The 19682-nt window shown below is 43.4% G+C and overlaps 1 protein-coding gene across 2 annotated transcripts; it reads right to left on the reverse strand.

Annotated features, from left to right (window-relative positions):
- Positions 1-185: 185 nt before the first annotated feature.
- LOC106568892 (ATP-binding cassette sub-family D member 3) lies at positions 186-19436 on the reverse strand. Of its 2 annotated transcripts, none has more exons than XM_014139679.2 (22): positions 19122-19436; positions 18700-18736; positions 15338-15433; positions 15087-15175; positions 14870-14939; positions 12035-12132; positions 11557-11680; positions 11284-11340; positions 10600-10742; positions 10407-10476; positions 10213-10282; positions 9990-10087; positions 9811-9902; positions 9152-9246; positions 8921-8993; positions 8751-8814; positions 8529-8606; positions 8278-8433; positions 5745-5864; positions 5479-5583; positions 1313-1369; positions 186-1127 (listed from the first exon to the last, which is right to left on the reverse strand). In XM_014139679.2, exons 1-22 carry the CDS (start codon positions 19226-19228, stop codon positions 1050-1052), a joined length of 1977 nt encoding a protein of 658 aa, XP_013995154.1. In that variant the 5' UTR covers positions 19229-19436; the 3' UTR covers positions 186-1049. The 2 variants fall into 2 exon arrangements, with proteins under 2 accessions (XP_013995154.1, XP_013995153.1); XM_014139678.2 differs by lacking the exon at positions 14870-14939 and adding an exon at positions 14143-14212 and having other exon boundaries at positions 19122-19433.
- Positions 19437-19682: the final 246 nt, after the last annotated feature.

Raw genomic sequence — 19682 nt, forward strand, 5'->3', positions numbered from 1 at the left:
CCCTCTAACTTAGTCCTTGCCAGAAGCCTTCAGGGGGATTTGCTTTCAATTGCCCAACCGTGGATAAATGAAAGGATATAAGAAGAGGAAGCCATTTTAGACTATTGGGATGCACAAACTATGCTCTGATATAACAGAGAACGTGACAATGTACAGTCTGTAGAACAGAAGAAAGAGGGCCTTAATTGTTTTGAGAAATATATATTAATGTGTAGTTCAGCTCATAGCAATTGCATTTGAACTATCCTATGAAAACAAAAATTCCCACGTCCTCAATCCCCTTTTAACAAAATAATCAAAGCTCAACTTAGTTACTGTACCTTAAACGGAAGCAGCCACTGAGGGATTTTACTATAGGAGACAAGACATTTTCAGGTACATGTACTGTAGTTGACTGCGTCAGACTAGCTATGCTTAAGATACAGTAACTGGCTTCATGAAAGAAGAATGCACTTCAGTGTTTAACTGCACTAGACAAACATTTAAAAAAAAACATCACTTCATGGAACTCTTACATCTCAATTCATTAACATCAAAACTGAACATTTTAAATAATTAAAAACAATGCAACATTAACGGAAATAAAACGGGGAAAAACAAAATCGGTAAGGCTAGCTTTTTAGTACATTATTTGCTTCATATACAATTAAAACTCACCCGTACAGACACACACGTCCTTAAATGGTAGGCTGCAATATGACATCATCATACACAGCGGGGCGACTTCCTGTTTCCAGGCATAAACAACAGAATTCAAAATCTGCCCTAAGGAAGAACCAATACTGTCGGTCTCAGCAGACGTACATTTTGTTGTTTATTGTTTCTGTAAAACAGGAAGTGTACAGAGATGTATGATGATGTCATATTGTGGACCCTTCCTTTAATGTACAGGTTTAGGTATTTCTCTCTTGACATTAAGAGAGCTCAGTCTTCATACTCTAGCGTAACATTTTAAGATGTTAGGACTTGACCTCTGTGCTCTATGCTTCATGAAGTGCAGAATTACTTAGGACCATCTCTGTGCGCAATATTTGGCTATGGTAAGATCATTATGACCCAAACTCCACCGTTTCCTGGGTGATGGGTTTGAACTCATAGCTCCCCCTTCCGTCCATGTGCAGGTAGTACTGGAGAAGAGACAGAAATCACTGGTTAGAATTTGAACAGTATGCTCTAAGCAAATAGGTGATGCAAGAAAATGCTCTTTGCATTTAAAAAAAGGAAAAATAACAGGGTGCTGGTACTCACCTCCATTTTATTGGTATTATATGCAGTAATTTCATGTTTCTTCATTCAGTGTGAAAGGACTTACCTCATGGTGCTTCCACAAAGACTTCCTGTGAGAAACCGTGAACAGCGTGATGCCCACCTGAGGAAAGGTAAATATGACATCCCATAAGCTCAGAAACCACTTTCTCAGCATCCTGTAAACATGCATCAGTTTCCTGGTTCTTTTTCATTCCTCTTTCACAATATGTGGAAGGGTCCCATGGATAGTAGCTCAGCCCGGCATGTGAGTCAAGGTGATCAGAGACAATTAAGCACAGCTGACGGTGCTAATGATCTATTCTCTTTTCCCTACAAGAGAGAGGAGGGAACCAGCAGTGGGGGAGACTGGAGGAAAAAAAAGTGATTGCTTCTCCAGAGACGTGGTAGCCATTCTCGACTCTGGAAGTATGGTTGTGTTAGTGGAGGAGCAGATGGTGACCACAGCAACACTGCTACCAGACAAAGTAGCCGTGTCCTGTATCCATGGAGACACCCACTATTGCCCCACCGTGAATCTGTCTATTCTCACCCTGAAAGGAAGGTGTACAGTCAGGGCGGGGAAAGTACCCCAACTGAAGGTGCCATTATTGATCGGGAGAGACTGTCCCCTATATAAAAGGAGTTTCGGCAGATTACTTTAAGCACCGTACAAAGGGGATCAAGTCTCTCTATCACACACCAATGTCCGGGCCACCGCAGGAAAGCAGAGAAAGATAAAAACCAAGTCCAAGGTAGTAGCCCTACAAGGAAATATAGCCTCGGCATCATCCTCTGGAGCAGAGGAAGAAATACAGATCCAACGCCTCCAGCAGCTATTCCAGGAAACGTCCGATGAAGACACCTGCGAAGGGTTATACACAACAGAGGAAGAAAGGAGCGACCAGAGGCTACTGGATATATTTGAAGCCCCGTCAGAGGAGGGAACCTGGAAGGGATTCTCCTCGGTCACCCCCGACGGGGATGGGGAACAACCTCCACACCCCTCTACCGAGGTCGACCTGCCCCAAGAATGAAAGGGACAGTTCGGGACACCGCTCAGCATAGAGACCCAGACCTACGGGATGCCATGAGGAAGGTGAAGGATAGGAGAAATGTTGATGGATCAGGTGAGCCCTCTCTTCCCTACTATGCAAATCAGGTGGGGCCTCTTGTATTGGGTCGTGCAACGAAGGGGGGAAAAACAGGAATTACTAATGATGCCTAGACCATACAGGGATACTGTCCTACAGCTAGCCCATTCCCACTTCCTAGGAGGACACCTTGCACGAGACAAAACGATCAACAGAATCATGCAGAGGTTCTTTTGGCCCTGTGTCACCCGGGATGTGGCCAGGTATTGTAGGACGTGTGATCAATGTCAGCATACGGCCCCACCTGCGTAATCTTTTGATTGCTCTTCCCATTATAGAAACCCCTTCGAACACATCGTTATGGACCTCGTGGGACCCCTCCCGAAATCCAACAGAGGACACGAGTACATCCTGTTTGTCGTAGATTATGCTACTAAGTTCCCCTGAGGCCATACCACTTCACAACATGTCATCAAAGGGAATCACCAAGAAATTGTTCATGCTGTTCTCCCGGGTGGGCCTTCCCAAGATGATCCTAACCGACCAGGGAACCCCGTTCATGTCCCAGTTGATGAAGGACCTGTGTCGGTTATACCAGGTTCAACAGATACGCACAAGCATTTTCCACCCACAGACAGTTTGTGCGAACGCCTGAACAAAACGATTAAAAGCATGTTGAGAAGAGTGGTGTCCAGAGACAGGAAAAACTGGGACATGCTTCTGCCCCACTTAATGTTTGCCCTGCATGAAGTACCCCAGGCGTCCACAGGGTTTTCCCTGTTCGAATTGCTGTACGGCAGACCATGTCGAGGGATCCTCGATTTAGCCAAGGAGATCTGGTAAGCCCAACCCTGCCCATTCCGGTCGACGATAGAACATGTTATCCTGATGCGGAATGGCCTGTCGGCAGTCTGGCCCATAGTAAAGGAGCATATGGAGAAGGCGCAACAGACTCAAGGCCGGGCCTAAGATAAGTCAGCGACACCCAGGGAGTTCACCGTGGGAGAGAAAGTGATGGTACTCGTGCCCACTGCCGAACACTGCTTGCTGGCACAGTGGAGGGAGCCCTATGAGGTAACGGAAAGGGTCTCACCGGTCAATTATCGCATCAAGCAACCTGACAGGAGGAAGAAGGTCCAACTATCATATCAACCTGCTGAAGAAGTACCATGGAAGAGAGGGTGTGGCTTTGATGGCAGTGGAGGACAAGGAAAAAGAGGATGCCCCGATACAGGTGTGCCGTGGCCGAACTCTCCTGCCGGAGCAGTCGAGACAGCTAGACAAGCTGATTATGCAATTCGGCAGGGTATTCTCTCCCTTCCCAGGACAAGCAAATGTTCTGTTTCACCATATCCAAACTGAACCCGGCAAGAAGGTGTATATCCGGCCTTACAGGATTCCTGAGGCACGCAGAGTAATCACTAAGAACGAGGTAAGGGTGATGCTGAGGATGAGGGTGACCAAGCCATCTACGAGCGAGTGGTCCAGTCCCGGTCCCCAAACCTGACGGTAGTATGAGGCTCTGCAACGACTTTAGGGGTGTAAATGTCATCTCTATGTTTGACGCGTATCCCATGCTCCGCGGCTCCTGAGGACCGCCCAAAGACTGCCTTCGCCACACCGCAGGGGCTTTTTCAATATGTGAGGATGCCCTTCGGACTGCGGCAACTTTCCAACACCTCATGGATGCCATTCTACGGCCCCATCAAGAGTACACAGACGATGTGGTCGTACACAGCGAGGACTGGGATAGCCAGCTCCTGCGATTTGGGGGCGGTGCTCGTGAGCCTTTAGGCTACAGGGCTGACAGCCAATCCCAAAAAATGCTGCCTGGGTCTGTCCGAAGCGGAATACCTGGGATGCACCATGGGGAATAGAAAAGACGAGGGCAATTCGGGACTGGCTTCAGCCCCAGACGAAGCGGGACGTCTGAGCCTTCTTGGGGATAACGGGATATTATCGCCGTTTCATCCCTAGATATGCAACCATTGCCACCCCCCTGACAAACCAAGAAAAACCTGCCAAACTGTGTAGCATGGAAGGAAGAGACGGAAGACGCCTTTCAGTTGCTAAAAGATATCTTGCGCTCTGATCCTGTCCTGCAGGCTCCTGACTTCTCCCAAGAGTTCACTGTGCAGGTAGACACCTCAAATACGGGGCTCAGGGCCGTCCTAGCTCAGGGTAAAGGCGAAGCAGGGAGGCCTATTCTCTTCATAAGTAGAAAGCTCAGTGATCAGGAACGGAGATATGCTACCGTAGAGAAAGAGGCCCTAGCATTAAGTGGGCCCTCGAGTATCCCCGGTACTACCTACTCGGGCGTAGGTTCGCCCTCGTTACTGACCATGTTCCCCTCATGTGGATGGCCGGTAAGAGAAACAATAACAGAAAAGCCAGATGGTTTCTTGCAGTACAACCATTCTCTTTCCATGTCATCCACAGGGCCGGATCGAGGAACGTGAATGCGGACGCACTGTCCCGAAGCAACCAAGACGGTGCGTCTGGCACCCGACCCTCCGGTCCGTTCCTGAGGGGGGAGGTATGCGGAAGGACCACCAGGGGGCAGGCTGGTCCCACGGACAGTAGCCCATCCCGGCATGTGAGTCAAGGTGATCAAAGGCAATTAAGCACAGCTGACGGTACTAATGACTATTCTCTTCCCCCTACAAGACAGAGGAGGGAACCAGCAGTGGGGGAGAGTGGAGGGAAAAAAAGAGTGATTGCTTCTCCAAAGGAGAGGACTTACTGGACGGAAGGGAGAAGAAGAGGGGAATGGCAACCACGGATCCGCACCACCACCCGAAGGGAGCTATCCACGAACGGATAGTTAAGGCGGTGACACACCCGTAATTTATGTTCCAGTTAAAAGTTACTCACCTTGTGTTCCTTGTTCCTGTAAAGAAGAAGATTTGTGTTTTCCTGTGAGATCATCCTTGATTGTTTGAGAAGAAAGAAATGCCTCAAAAGAGAACTTTGTTCAATGTAAGAAAACCTGCTCCCGACTCGTTTATTCCACCTTTCCGCTTTAGAGCAACCTCAAAGTACTTGGTCCGCTCAATATATTTTTTAATAATCATCAATATATTGACAAATTACCTGATCATTTATCATTTGACGAATAGTCTACTGTGTTGCATCTTACCGTCCTACAGTGGCTGTAGATGAAGTCCTCCACATCTACACTCACAGCACTGGTGCACTCATCCAGGATGGCAAACTGGGGCTTATGGTAGAACAGACGGGCCATCTAGATACCACACAGAGAGAGATCGATCAATGAAAAGCTCCCTTCACACATTCTATAACCCAATGTGCTTGTAAAATGGACTCAAGTCATCACAAGACAAACGCTGTGAAGAGACAAAAAATAATGACCGACATTTTCACTATTATTTTCTTTGGACTTACAGCCATCCTCTGTTTCTCTCCTCCACTGAGGACGTCCATCCAGTCCTGGACCGTGTTCCAGCCGCCCTCCCGCTCCAGAATGTGACCTAGCTGGACGTTGTCCAGGTACTCCTTCAGCACCTGTTCCCCAGCACAACACAAACACACCATGTCACAGAGACGTGCACACACATACACACTCACACACAAAGCTGTGTGCGCTGTTGGCTCAAGGAGTGTCTCTGTGCATGTGTGTGTGCTCTGACATACCCTACTGACAGAGGCCACGTATGACCGTTCTATTTGAGGGGCCTTACAATTAGAGGTCGACCGATTAATCGGAATGACCGATTTAATTATTTCAAGTTTTCATAATCGGAAATCGGTATTTTTGGGCGCCGATTTGGCCGATTCTTTTGTTTTTTTTACACCTTTATTTAACTAGGCAAGTCAGTTAAGAACACATTCTTATTTTCAATGACGGCCTAGGAACGGTGGGTTAACTGCCTTGTTCAGGGGCAGAACGACAGATTTTTACCTTGTCAGCTCGGGGATTCAATCTTGCAACCTTACAGTTAACTAGTCCAATGCTCTAACCACCTGCTTTACATTGCACTCCACGAGGAGCCCACCTGTTACGCGAATGCAGTAAGAAGCCAAGGTAAGTTGCTAGCTAGCATTAAACTTATCTTATAAAAAAACAATCAATCATAATCACTAGTTAACTACACATGGTTGATGATATTACTAGTTTATCTAGCCTGTCCTGCGTTGCATATAATCGCTTAGGTACACGTTGCTCCAACGTGTACCTAACCATAAACATCAATGCCTTTCTTAAAATCAATACACAAGTATATATTTTTAAACCTGCATATTTAGTTAATATTGCCTGCTAACATCAATTTATTTTAACTAGGGAAAATGTGTCACTTCTCTTGCAACAGAGTCAGGGTATATGCAGCAGTTTGGGCCGCCTGGCTCGTTGCGAACTCTGAAGACTATTTCTTCCTAACAAAGACAGCCGACTTCGCCAAACGGGGGATGATTTAACAAAAGCGCATTTGCGAAAATAGCACAATCGTTGCACGACTGTACCTAACCATAAACATCAATGCCTTTCTTAAAATCAATAGACAGAAGTATATATTTTTAAACCTGCATAATTAGCTAAAACAAATCCAGGTTAGCAGGCAATATTAACCAGGTGAAATTTTGTCACTTCTCTTGCGTTCATTGCACGCAGAGTCAGGGTATATGTAACAGTTTGGGCCGCCTGGCTCATTGCAAATTAATTTGCCAGAATCTGACGTAATTATGACATAACATTGAAGGTTGTGCAATGTAACAGGAATATTTAGACTTAGGGATGCCACCTGTTAGATAAAATACGGGACGGTTCCGTATTTCACTGAAAGGAAAATCGTTTTGTTTTCGAGATGATAGTTTCCGGATTCGACCATATTAATGACCTAAGGCTCGTATTTCTGTGTGTGTATTATATTATAATTAAGTCTATGATTTGATAGAGCAGTCTGACCGAGCGGTGGTAGGCAGCAGCAGGCTCGTAAGCATTCATTCACACAGCACTTTCGTGTGTTTTGCCAGCAGCTCTTCGCTGTGCTTCAAGCATTGCGCTGTTTATGACTTCAAGACTATCAACTCCCAAGATTAGGCTGGTGTAACCGATGTGAATTGGCTAGCTAGTTAGCGGGGTGCGCGCTAATAGCGTTTCAAACGTCACTCGCTCTGAGACTTGGGAGTGGTTGTTCCCCTTGCTCTACATGGGTAACGCTGCTTCGAGGGTGGCTGTTGTCGATGTGATCCTGGTTCGAGCCCAGGTAGGAGCGAGGAGAGGGACGGAAGCTATACTGTTACACTGGCAATACTAAAGTGCCTATAAGAACATCCAATAGTCAAAGGTATATGAAATACAAATCGTAGAGAGAGAAATAGTCCTATAATTCCTATAATAACTACAACCTAAAACTTCTTACCTGGGAATATTGAAGACTCATGTTAAAAGGAACCACCAGCTTTCATATGTTCTCATGTTCTGAGCAAGGCACTTAAACGTTAGCTTTTTTACATGGCACATATTGCACTTTTACTTTCTTCTCCAACACTTTGTTTTTGCATTATTAAAACCAAAGTGAACATGTTTCATTATTTATTTGAGGCTAAATTGATTTTATTGATGTATTATATTAAGTGTTCATTCAGTATTGTTGTAATTGTCATTATTACAAATGTAAAAAAAATAAATAATAATAATACAAAAAATAATAATAAAATGTTTACTTTTTTAAATGTATTTTTATATTTGTATTTATTTATTTATATATATTTTTAATTCGCTCGATTAATCGGCATCTGCTTTTTTTTGGGATCCTCCAATAATCGGTATCGGCGGTGAAAAATCATAATCGGTCGACCTCTACTTACAATATCTTGGTACAATGAAGAGCAGATGTGATGGGATATATGGTCCAGTAAAGGGCTGCTGTGTTTGGATATGGTCTAGTAAAGAGATGTGATTGGCTAGGTCGACTACCTTATCAGAGGTCCCCTTCCTCCTCTGGTCCTCCACTGTATCTGGGTAGATCACCTGATCTCTCAGAGAGCCTAGGGTCATGTATGGCCTCTGGGGAACGTAGAAGAGCTTCCCTCTCTCAGGTTTGGTGAGACGGCCACCAAACAGAGGCCAGAGCTAAGAGACAGACATCCATTAATACCCATGAGTGGAAAACTTTAACACTTTAGCAGCATAACAGGCCTTTTCGTCAAATTGTTGATCTCTCATACCTCTCCCAGGACTCTGAAGAGAGAGCTCTTCCCACAGCCGTTGGGGCCACACACCAAGACGTTTGTCCCTGATGTCACCTTAAGTTAGCAGATGAAGGGAAGGCACAGTTCAGCTGTCTGCACTTACAGATGAAACAGTCCCACAACCATAGTCATGGGTCTTTAGATTTCATGAATTGTATCAAATGGTTCAGTACGGAGTTGATCCTTTGAGATACTCACCTCAAAGCTGAGGTCTTTGATAAGAATGTCCCCATTAGGCGTTGCAAGAGGTGTATGCTCAAACCTGAGACACAAGGAAAATAAATGTCAAACCAGGTGATGCCTACTTTATGAACCATTTCATCTTGTTTATTCTACTGCTATAATACATGTATCTGTTAGACACCTACTTGATGATCTTGTCTTTGTTGATGATTTCACCACTTCCTGGGACCAGGGTGATTCTATCTAGCGATTCACTATCTGAAAATGTATGACAAAAGAAAATCCCAAAAGCAACCATCTTGCACTTGAACTAGTAATATGTTTTAATTTTCCTGCATGACACTACTTCCACATGAGACTACTATCCAACAACAGCATCGTCCTCAATACATTATCAGGGAACATGCAGCGGTCACCTCTGCCTCCCTGCTGAGAGACCATGGTCCTCTCGTATTTCCCAGAGTTCAGCTCCTTCAGGACCTTCATGATCTCGGTGATGCGAGCGGTGAACCTGTAGGGGGCCAGCAGGACTCAGTGAGGAGGGGACAGTAGGAGTCATTGAGGAGGCCACAGCAGACGGAGGGAGAGAAGAACAAGTCGAGAGACCCGAGACTGGTGAACCATAAACTCTGAACAAGTAAACCATTGACTTACTGAACCCTTGAACAAACAAACAATTGAACCAGCTAACTATTGATCCAACGAATCAATTAACCATTGAATACACACCAATTGGTTCAATGGTTTACTGGGTCAACGTCTCAATAGTTTCCAGATCCGTTTGTGCTCTTGCATACTCCATTTCTGTCATTGTCAAGCCAAACAGTCTGGCCTCACACCAATCTTCAACTATGAATGAGCATTCTATCATTAAATGAGGTCGAGGAGAACAGAGGATAGGATCCTGATTCGATAACCCCCACAACTACCCTCCAATCTCAAGGGTTATGTAAATATTGGAACTCTATCGCAATAACTGACAGGGAGTCAGCATGGTAGTGCAAACAGATGGGCATTCAGGCTACCAGTGAAGCACCAAACCAGTTGAGTGATAAGAGCATGGTGTATGACTGACCCTGAGAGCCTGCTCATCTCCCTGCCAGCCAGGACGATCCTGCCCAGGGCCTGAGACATGCTCAGCAACATACGCCCACTCTGGTAATAGTCCTGAATGAGAAACAGAGGGGGGAAGTTAGGCTCTGAACCATACAGAACACACACACACACACACACACTCCCCTTGTCTCTCCTCACCTCTAGCAGCTCAGCGTGGGTGCTGTGTAGGTGGCGTGGGTGTGTGTGGTTCAGGAACGGCCTGCTCACCACCAGGTACCCGACAACAGTGGCAATATCTACAGAGGTGGGAAAAACAAGTATTTATCTCTGCAACTACTAAACCACATCAGTGGAGATTATAGAAATACCGCAAATGATAATACTACAAACTTCCAATCAATGACAAGACAAGCATTCTCACACTTAGCAATGATGCTGTCCACGAAACCCGTTGAAAAGCGGAAGACAATGAAATTGTGTAAATGATCCACCTAGGGGTAAAAGGGGCAGAATGTAACGTAAGACATTGTATATCCACCGCAGTATAGGTCTTGTCTGACACCATAGTAAATCAACTACCGCCACTGATACATTGAAAGTCCTAAACCCTCTCACCAGCTTCTGGAAGGTAGAGTGAATGGTCTGCTTCTCCCTCAGGTTTCCATTGTAGAAGGCAATCTCTTCACTGTTGGAAACAAAACATTCAACCTTTTGTTTTCACAGTGGAAAAAGAACATGAACGACGATTTGTCCAAAAAAGCAGAAGAGAGGAGGAACAGTGGAAAGGAGAGGTGCGCGTCTGACTGACCTGTTGGTGATGAGGCGAGAGTTGACGAATCGGTACTCTCCCTCGTACCTCTGCTCCATGACCGTCATCTTCCCGATGGGCCTCCGCAGACGTGTCAGGATGAGCCCAGAGAACATCAGGTATCCTATCATACAGGCAGGACCCTGTGGGGGATAGATGTATGTAGAGTAGAAGCGTTAGAAACTCTATTCTACTGTGCGGATGCATTGGGGGGGATGACCATTTTCATGGTTTCAATTGAAACTAGATATAGGCATAGAAGGCTACTGATGGGTTCTGACTTCTAAACTTGAATATATGAAAAATCCTAATGTCACTGTGGGAGTGAGGGGAATGTAGAACGTTTACATTCTGTCAGAATATGTTATTGTTAGACATCAGGGATCCTATGGGGAGGAGTGAGGAATTTGGGGCCGAGGTCAGGTCAGATGAAGAGAGGAAGAACAGATATCACTAAAGTTCTGTTTAGCAACAGAGGTGTATTGGCTGTTCAGAGGTGTAAGGAGGAGACTCAGCATAGGAGAACGGTTTAAATACTGTACTAGTGCTTCTGTGAAGATGTCTTTGTCTGTTCAGCTGTCTGACTCTTTGGGTGAATAAACTTGGTTTCGGCTTTAATAATCATCTGTGAGTTTTTACTCTTTATTTAGAACCTAACACTACATTAGAGAGATCAAGACTCACCTGTGCACCAATGGCTGAGGTCAACTTGAAGATGTACAGACCGATGTCCAATAAAGGCTGAAGGAGGGGAAAAAAAACAAGTCTACTTATCACAGGCGCAGTGTATGGTCAATAGCAGTAGATTGTATCAGGCTTTGAGCAGCATTTGTTGTCTCTACAACAGAGGATTTTTTTTAGTAGCCTGGTTGAGCGCGACAAATGGTGCACACACCATAGTTTCATAAGTCTGAAGCATTCAGTCTGGTATAACCAGGCTATTAAAGTGCAGGTTACCTTGCTAACGTTGGAGTAGAGGTCCACCACACTGTTACAGAACCTCTCCACGTCCTGGGTCAGCAGCTGGTCAGGGTTACCGATGCGGTTGTCCAGGTTACCAATCTTATAGTATGTGTAACCTCTGGAGAGGGGATGGGAGGATGGTGTGGTGAAAACATGAAACCTGAGTTTGGCAGGTGTATTATGTATTTTCTATTACTTTGAGCTTCTGAAGTCATTGTTCCTCACATCAGTAAGTAACTATTGGATTTGGGGCTAGGAAACGTACAGAGAATCAAGGCTAAATCCTTCCAATATAACTCTCTTACTAAAGGCTAATCATCACCCAGAACCAAATCTCCCGCTACTCGATTTGGGTTACGTTTAAAATCTTAGCGTCTGTCACAAGACACCAGCTAATGGCAGACAGACATATGTTCTGTCAGTTTAAATACACAAATTTTCTCTCCAAGAAGCAGGTATAAGAAGGACTTACTGCAGGTACTCGTCATAGAGGTGCTTGGTGAGTCGAACCCGGCAGCAGAGCTTCAGTTCATTCAGGCCCAGCTTCAGGAAGTTGTTGACTAGCGAGATCTGAAAACAGGGAAACGGGCCATGATAGTGGTCTCATTTAAAAAGAAGTGCATGACATTTTATAGTGTGAGTATACCAAACCAATGGCATTTATGCACTGAGTAAATAAATCCGAAGAATCATAATAACCTCATAAAAACTCAAAGGCTTATAGGCCAGGGATCACCAGTCTGTTAGTAATCAGGCAGGATCTTTGTTTTAGTACAGACTCCCCCAAAATTACACACAAACTCTCTCCCTAATAGGCACAATATTAACCCCATCCTAAACCACAATTCACAAATCATGAGGTTACCTGTGTTACAGTAGGATCATAAGTACAGTTGAAGTCGGAAGTTTACGTACACCTTAGCCAAATACATTTAAACTCAGTTTTTCACAAATCCTGACATTTAAAAATGTCCTGTTTTAGGTCAGTTAGGATCACCACTTTATTTTAAGAATGTGAAATGTCAGAATAATAGTAGAGAGAGTGATTTATTTCAGCTTTTATTTCTTTCATCACATTCCCAGTGGGTCAGAAGTTTACATACACTCAATTAGTATTTGGTAGCATTGCCTTTAAATTGTTTAACTTGGGTCAAACGTGTCGGGTAGCCTTCCACAAGCTTCCCACAATAAGTTGGGCGGATTTTGTCCCATTCCTCCTGACAGAGCTGGTGTAACTGAGTCAGGTTTGTAGGCCTCCTTGCTCACACACACTTTTTCAGTTCTGCCCACAAATTTTCTATAGGTTTGAGGTCAGGGCCTTGTGATGGCCACTGATGGCCAATACCTTGACTTTGTTGTCCTTAAGCCATTTTGCCACAGCTTTGGAAGTATGCTTGGGGTCATTGTCCATTTGGAAGACACATTTGCGACCAAGCTTTAACTTCCTGACTGATGTCTTGAGATGTTGCTTCAATATATCCACATAATTTTCCTTCCTCGTGATACCATCTATTTTGTGAAGTGCACCAGTCCCTCCTGCAGCAAAGCACCCCCACAACATCATGCTGCCACCCCCGTGCTTCACGGTTTGGATGGTGTTCTTTGGCTTGCAAGCCTCCCCATTTTTCCTCCAAACATAACAATGGTCATTATGGCCAAACAGTTCTATAAAAGTACAATCTTTGACCCCATGTGCAGTTGCAAACTGTAGTCTGGCTTTTTTATGGCCGTTTTGGAGCAATGACTTCTTCCTTGCTGAGCGGCCTTTCAGGTTATGTCGATATAGGACTCGTTTTACTGTGGATATAGATATTTCTGTACCCGTTTCCTCCAGCATCTTCACAAGGTTCATTGCTGTTGTTCTGGGATTGATTTGCACTTTTCACACCAAAGTACGTTCATCTCTAGGAGACAGAACGTGTCTCCTTCCTGAGCGGTATGACGGCTGCGTGGTCCCATGGTGTTTATACTTGCGTACTATTGTTTGTAGAGATGAATGTGGTACCTTCAGGCGTTTGGAAATTGCTCCCAATGATGAACCAGATTTGTGGAGGTCTACAATTTTTGTTCTGAGGTTTTGGCTGATTTCTTTTGATTTTCCCATGATGTCAAGCAAAGAGGCACTGAATTTGAAGGTAGGCCTTGAAATACATCCACAGGTACACCTCCAATTGACTCAAATTATGTCAATTAGCCTGGCAGAAGCTTCTAATACCATACCATCATTTTCTGTAATTTTCCATGTTGTTTAAAGGCACAGTCAACTTGTTGTATGTAAACTTCTGACCCACTGGAATTGTGATACAGTGAATTCTAAGTGAAATAATCTGTAAACAATTGTAAAAATTACTTGTGTCATGCACAAAGTAGAAGTCCTAACCGACTTGCCAAAACTATAGTTTGTTAACAAGAAATTTGTGGATTGGTTGAAAAATGAGTTTTAATGACTCCAATCTAAGTGTATGTAAACTTCCGACTTCGATATATTTATAAATATATATACATTTAAATATCCACGGGTGGTAAAAGACAATTAAGAAAACAAATAAGCTAGAAAAATTGTATGAAAGTTGCACTTACAAATGGCATGACTTTTATAAAGTTGAACAAGAACCTCTTGAAATCTTTTGTTGAACGACCAATGATTGCACTGCAAACCAACATGCAAAGTGAACACACACACACACACACACACACACACAATGTCACACACAGGGCAAAAGTGGGGTCATACTTTCTACATTTAAAACCAGAGGTGTTCATTCTGTGGATTGTCAGCCCCTGAAACTGACCCAAATAGTTGGGGCGAGAGCGAGATACTGAATCTTGTGAAAGGCTACCACCAGTATGCTGATAAATTACTGAACAGTGGAAAAAGCCACTGGTGAGAGGTCAAAAAAGCAGGATGGGGTTTGCAAAATGGAATGGACACAAAACAAACTAAGAATAATCTAATTCATAACTTGGCCCAGTTTGGTCCTGTAGGGCTGCGGGGATACAATTTCTTTATTCATCTTTTACCACCCCAACCACAAAATGAAACCCGCTCTAGAAAATAACCTACTGTAACAGGATTACGTGAAATGACTAGAAGGTTAAAAAATATATTTCTAATATGTGCAGGCCCGCAACCCTTCAAGACCAGTGATGTCCACAAATGCAATTAAAGCGCAACAACAATACACAAGTAAATTCATAAGCACTTAATCATATTCTTCTACCGGGCACCACAAGCAGCACAGTGTTATATAGGGGTTTAGTGCTTGGCCAAAGTTTTCATGCAAATGTAGCATGGACACTAGTTTACCCCTGGTATGGCAGCAATATAGTAATAAAAGTGCTTCTTAAAGAGATTGACATCTCTGCTAATGATTCCACTGTGGAGGAATAGAGAGGATGATTACGAGCTGTCGAATAAGACAAATAGTGCTAAAACAAGTACTTCACGTTGAAGTTGCTTCAGAAAGTGTCGCTGGTGTGAACTTAAGTGTTGGTGTGCAATAGGGTTTTCTATGCAGTCCTACCTCTCGATCATGGTTCCATTCTGGATCATCCACACATCACAGTAGGTTCTGGCCACCAGCATAGCAGCGATGAGGAGACAGTATCCTGACTATAGGCAGATAGATGACCAGAAATAGGCAAACACAAGGGAATGGGAGATGTATTGTGTAACATCTCAACACATGTCCGTACAGCAATTGAGAAATGATTTGAATCAAGATGAAAATGTTAAAGCGCATTCAAAGTAACAAGTTCGTCAAAAAGCTCATACCTCTTTGCAGAACACTCCAGGAACCATGATTTTCACTATCTTCAGGACACGTGCAAAGAACACCTTGTCCACCACCGTCTTTTCCTGCTTGGCCTCCTGCCACACATCACACCAAACATTTACCGATGAATCAGATAAATAAACTCTAATTTAAATCTCACCGACTCAGTGCTGCTTCTTAAATCAGGGGCTAAAGTTTGTGGATATTGACATTATTGCTAAGATTTTGGCCATTGGTGTGGTGAGAGTAGGGTTGCACATTTTGGGGAATATTCAGAGGTGGAAACTTTCCGTGGGAATTAACGGGAATATATGGGAATTAACGGGAATATATGCAAATTACTATCATTTAAAATGTAGATGCTTTCTTTGCATTGGATATATTTAACATATCATATGGAGACAGAAACATAAACCGTTTACCTTATCATAAGTAAACATAATTCCAAATGATTAAATCCTTCCAATAGAAAAAAAAAAAAAATACGATTTAGTTACAAATTGAACTTTAATTAAATGAGTTGACAATTCAGATGGGATGATTTCACTGAACAACAAAAGAAAGGGAATATTGAATGATCCCAATGATCCATCGCATCTCCCAAAAACGTTTTCAACATACATCTGTAAAATGATAGTATAGAAACTAAAGCTTTGGTTGTCTTCTTCTCAGGCTTCCATGTCTTCTCCCTGGACCTCATCAATGTCCAACTCTTGAACATCAGACTCTGACGCCTCATCTTCACTGTCACTTTCCAACCTTGTTGAGGATGGCTCGTTGTCAGGCTCAAAAAGCCTCAAATTTGCCCGGATGGCCACCAATTTTTCAATCCTTGTACTGGTCAGCCTGTTGCGTGCTTTGGTGTGTGTGTTCCCAAACAAGGACCAGTTGAGCTCTGAGGCGGCTGATGTTGGTGGGATTTGGAGGATGATGGAGGCAACAGGGGAAAGAGCCTCAGATCCACAAAGTCCCTTCCACCAGGTGGCTGATGAGATATGTTGGCACAACTGCCATATTGCATCTCCATCCCAAAGCCCTTGCTTGGAAGTGTACTTCGCCAGACTGCCAAGATCCTTGCCCTCATCCAGACCAAGGTGGCGAGACACAGTAGTGATGACACCATAGGCCTTGTTGATCTCTGCACCAGACAGGATGCTCTTGCCAGCATACTTGGGGTCCAAAATGTACGCTGCGGCATGTATGGACTTCAGGCAGAAGTCTTCACGCTTTTTTATGCATTTCAGAACTTCAGTTTCCTCTGCTTGGAGCAACAGTGAAGTGGGCAGGGCAGTACGGATTTCTTCTCTTACATCTGAAAGCAGAGTCTGAACATCAGACAGGATGGCATTGTCTCCCTCAATCCGTGCAATGGCTACTGCTATAGGTTTCAGGAGTTCAGGCTGCTTACCACTCTCTCCCAAAATACATCATCCAGGAGGATCCTCTTGATGGGGCTGTCCATATCAGCAGACTGTGATATGGCCATTTCTTGGAGAGACTCCTTCCCCTCCATTTACATTTACATTTTAGTCATTTAGCAGACGATCTTATCCAGAGCGACTTACAGTAGTGAATACATACATTTCATACAATTCATGCATTTAAAAAAAATAATAATAATTGTACTGGCCTCCAGGAGACTGTCAAACATGATGACACCACCCCAACGGGTGTTACTGGGCAGCTTCAATGTGGTGCTCTTATTCTTCTCACTTTGCTTGGTGAGGTAGATTGCTGCTATAACTTGATGACCCTTCACATACCTAACCATTTCCTTGGCTCTCTTGTAGAGTGTATCCATTGTTTTCAGTGCCATGATGTCCTTGAGGAGCAGATTCAATGCATGAGCAGCACAGCCAATGGGTGTGATGTGAGGGTAGGCCTCCGCCACTTTAGACCAAGCAGCCTTCATGTTCGCAGCATTGTCTGTCACCAGTGCAAATACCTTCTGTGGTCCAAGGTCATTGATGACTGCCTTCAGCTCATCTGCAATGTAGAGACCAGTGTGTCTGTTGTCCCTTGTGTCTGCGCTCTTGTAGAATACTGGTTGAGGGGTGGAGATGATGTAGTTAATTATGCCTTGCCCACAAACATTCGACCACCCATCAGAGATGATTGCAATACATTCTGCTTTCTCTATGATTTGCTTGACCTTTACTTGAACTCTGTTGACCTCTGCATCCAGCAAATGAGTAGATAAAGCATGTCTGGTTGGAGGGGTGTATGCTGGGCGAATAACATTCAGAAATCTCTTCCAATACACATTGCCTGTAAGCATCAGAGGTGAACCAGTTGCATACACAGCTTGAGCAAGACATTCATCAGCATCTCTGACTACGTTCCTCCAATGAGTAAAAAAAAAAAAATCCTACTTCCAGGAGGACCATGAACTGTTGCTATGGATAAGGTGTCTGATTCATCCTTTTCACCTCGAATAGAACTAGAGGGACTTTTGTCAGAGATTGTTTGTTGTGAGCACAGAGGAACATTTAGGAACTTGGCTAGATGATTCTGCATCTTTGTTGCATTCTTCACATTTGATTTGGCACAGTATTTGCAAAAGTACACAGCTTTTCCTTCTACATTAGCTGCAGTGAAATGTCTCCACACATCAGATAGTGCCCGTGGCATTTTCCTGTAAAGATTAATAAAAAAATAAAATCAAAATAAAACAAATACAATTCCATGTACATATAAATAGTTAAGCAGTTACAGCGAAACAACTTCTTTGTAAGATAAATGTTTTAAATGAAACGTGTATGGAAACAGGTGAATTAACACTCCTCAGTTAGCAGACTCAAGAAAGCTAAAACCCACATGGTAGCAAAAACTAACTAGCAGAAATTGAAAGTTAGAAATGATTTAAACACACTTTGCTGTAGACTACTATTTACTAGTTAACAAAAACTCATGTATGTCATAAAATATATTCACCCCAACCAGTATTGTAATCAAAACTTACCAGAAAGCATGTAGTCCTTGACTCAGACAGTGTAGTAGTGTGGGCTCAATAGCATCTCATTAGTGTGCAAGATCTTGAGAATCAGCTGTACATGTGATGGAAATGCACTGTGCATGCAGAGGGTTGCAATTCCATTGAATTGGGGATAGTTTAACCAAAATATGCCACAAGACCTATAATTGCCTTATATGTATCCCACAAAAAAAGGTTCACTGTTATATGCTAACTTTTTTGATGAATGTAAGCAAAATTCCCAAAATTCCCGAGCTTAACTTCCCATTGAAAATTTCCTGAAAATTCCTGGAAAATGTCCAACCCTTTGCCCCCCCTATGTAAGAGCAATTTAAACATTGAGTGCGGTATGAGTATTGGTTACATTTATTGTCTACATGCACTTACATCTTTGTTCAACTGTAGCTCTGATGATCTTTTCCCCCTAAACAGAAAACAGTGATGAAGCCTGTCATAACAGTACGGGTCTATGGATGAAGCCATGGAAGGAAACTCTGACTATGGTTAGTCCTTGGAAATCTGACCAACCAGCGAGCAGGCAGGCAATTCAATTCAATTCAATTCAATGACAGCACCCACCACCGGGTGTCAGTAGAGAACATCAACTCCATAAACTACTACATATCTAAAACAGTACGTTAAAATAACAGAAAACTCAGATTCAATGTCATCGTCAAACTGCAACTTGTCTCGGTGGCAAATCTTATTCTTGTCTGACTTGCTAGTAGCTAGTCAATGTTGGCTACATCAGTTAAGCATTATGATGGTCGCCACTTTACCTACAAAATAGTTGTCAAGGCTTAACTTACCAATTTAATTGGGCTGCATGTCTTCTCTTGAGAAGATACAAGGCAACGATTGTGGCACCTGCTATAGAGGAGTTCTTGGCTGTCAAGTATTTACTTATCGACGCCATGTTTCCATCTGCCGACCAAGGGAGTAACGAGATGCATGCTGGGGTAGGGTAGGTAGCTGGCTAGCAACATGATCTATGGTGCACAATTTCATTTCATCAGACATATGCATTGCACGTATTCTATGCAGAAACTGTTTAAGGACTAAACAGTAAACAAAAAACATGTCCTTTATCTGCACTAAATCATGCTATGTGTGTCAAGATTGCATTTTTCACTTGTTTTCATTTCTAACTCAGTACGTTAGCGACATTTAACAGCAGGAGAAAATCGGAAGCCAAGGCAACCCTTCAAATTAAAAGCCCCTGATTTATTTGTTTTTAATTTAGTAAGCACTCTGGCGAAAATACTACATACTAATGAAGAAGATATCGTAAAGTATTATTAATTGTGAACATTAACAACAACAAAAATGCTACAGCAACCTCGTTATTTTTTTTCATATGGCTTTTATTT

The sequence above is a fragment of the Salmo salar genome, chromosome ssa14 (genome assembly GCF_905237065.1).
Source record: "Salmo salar chromosome ssa14, Ssal_v3.1, whole genome shotgun sequence".
Lineage (NCBI taxonomy): Eukaryota > Metazoa > Chordata > Actinopteri > Salmoniformes > Salmonidae > Salmo > Salmo salar.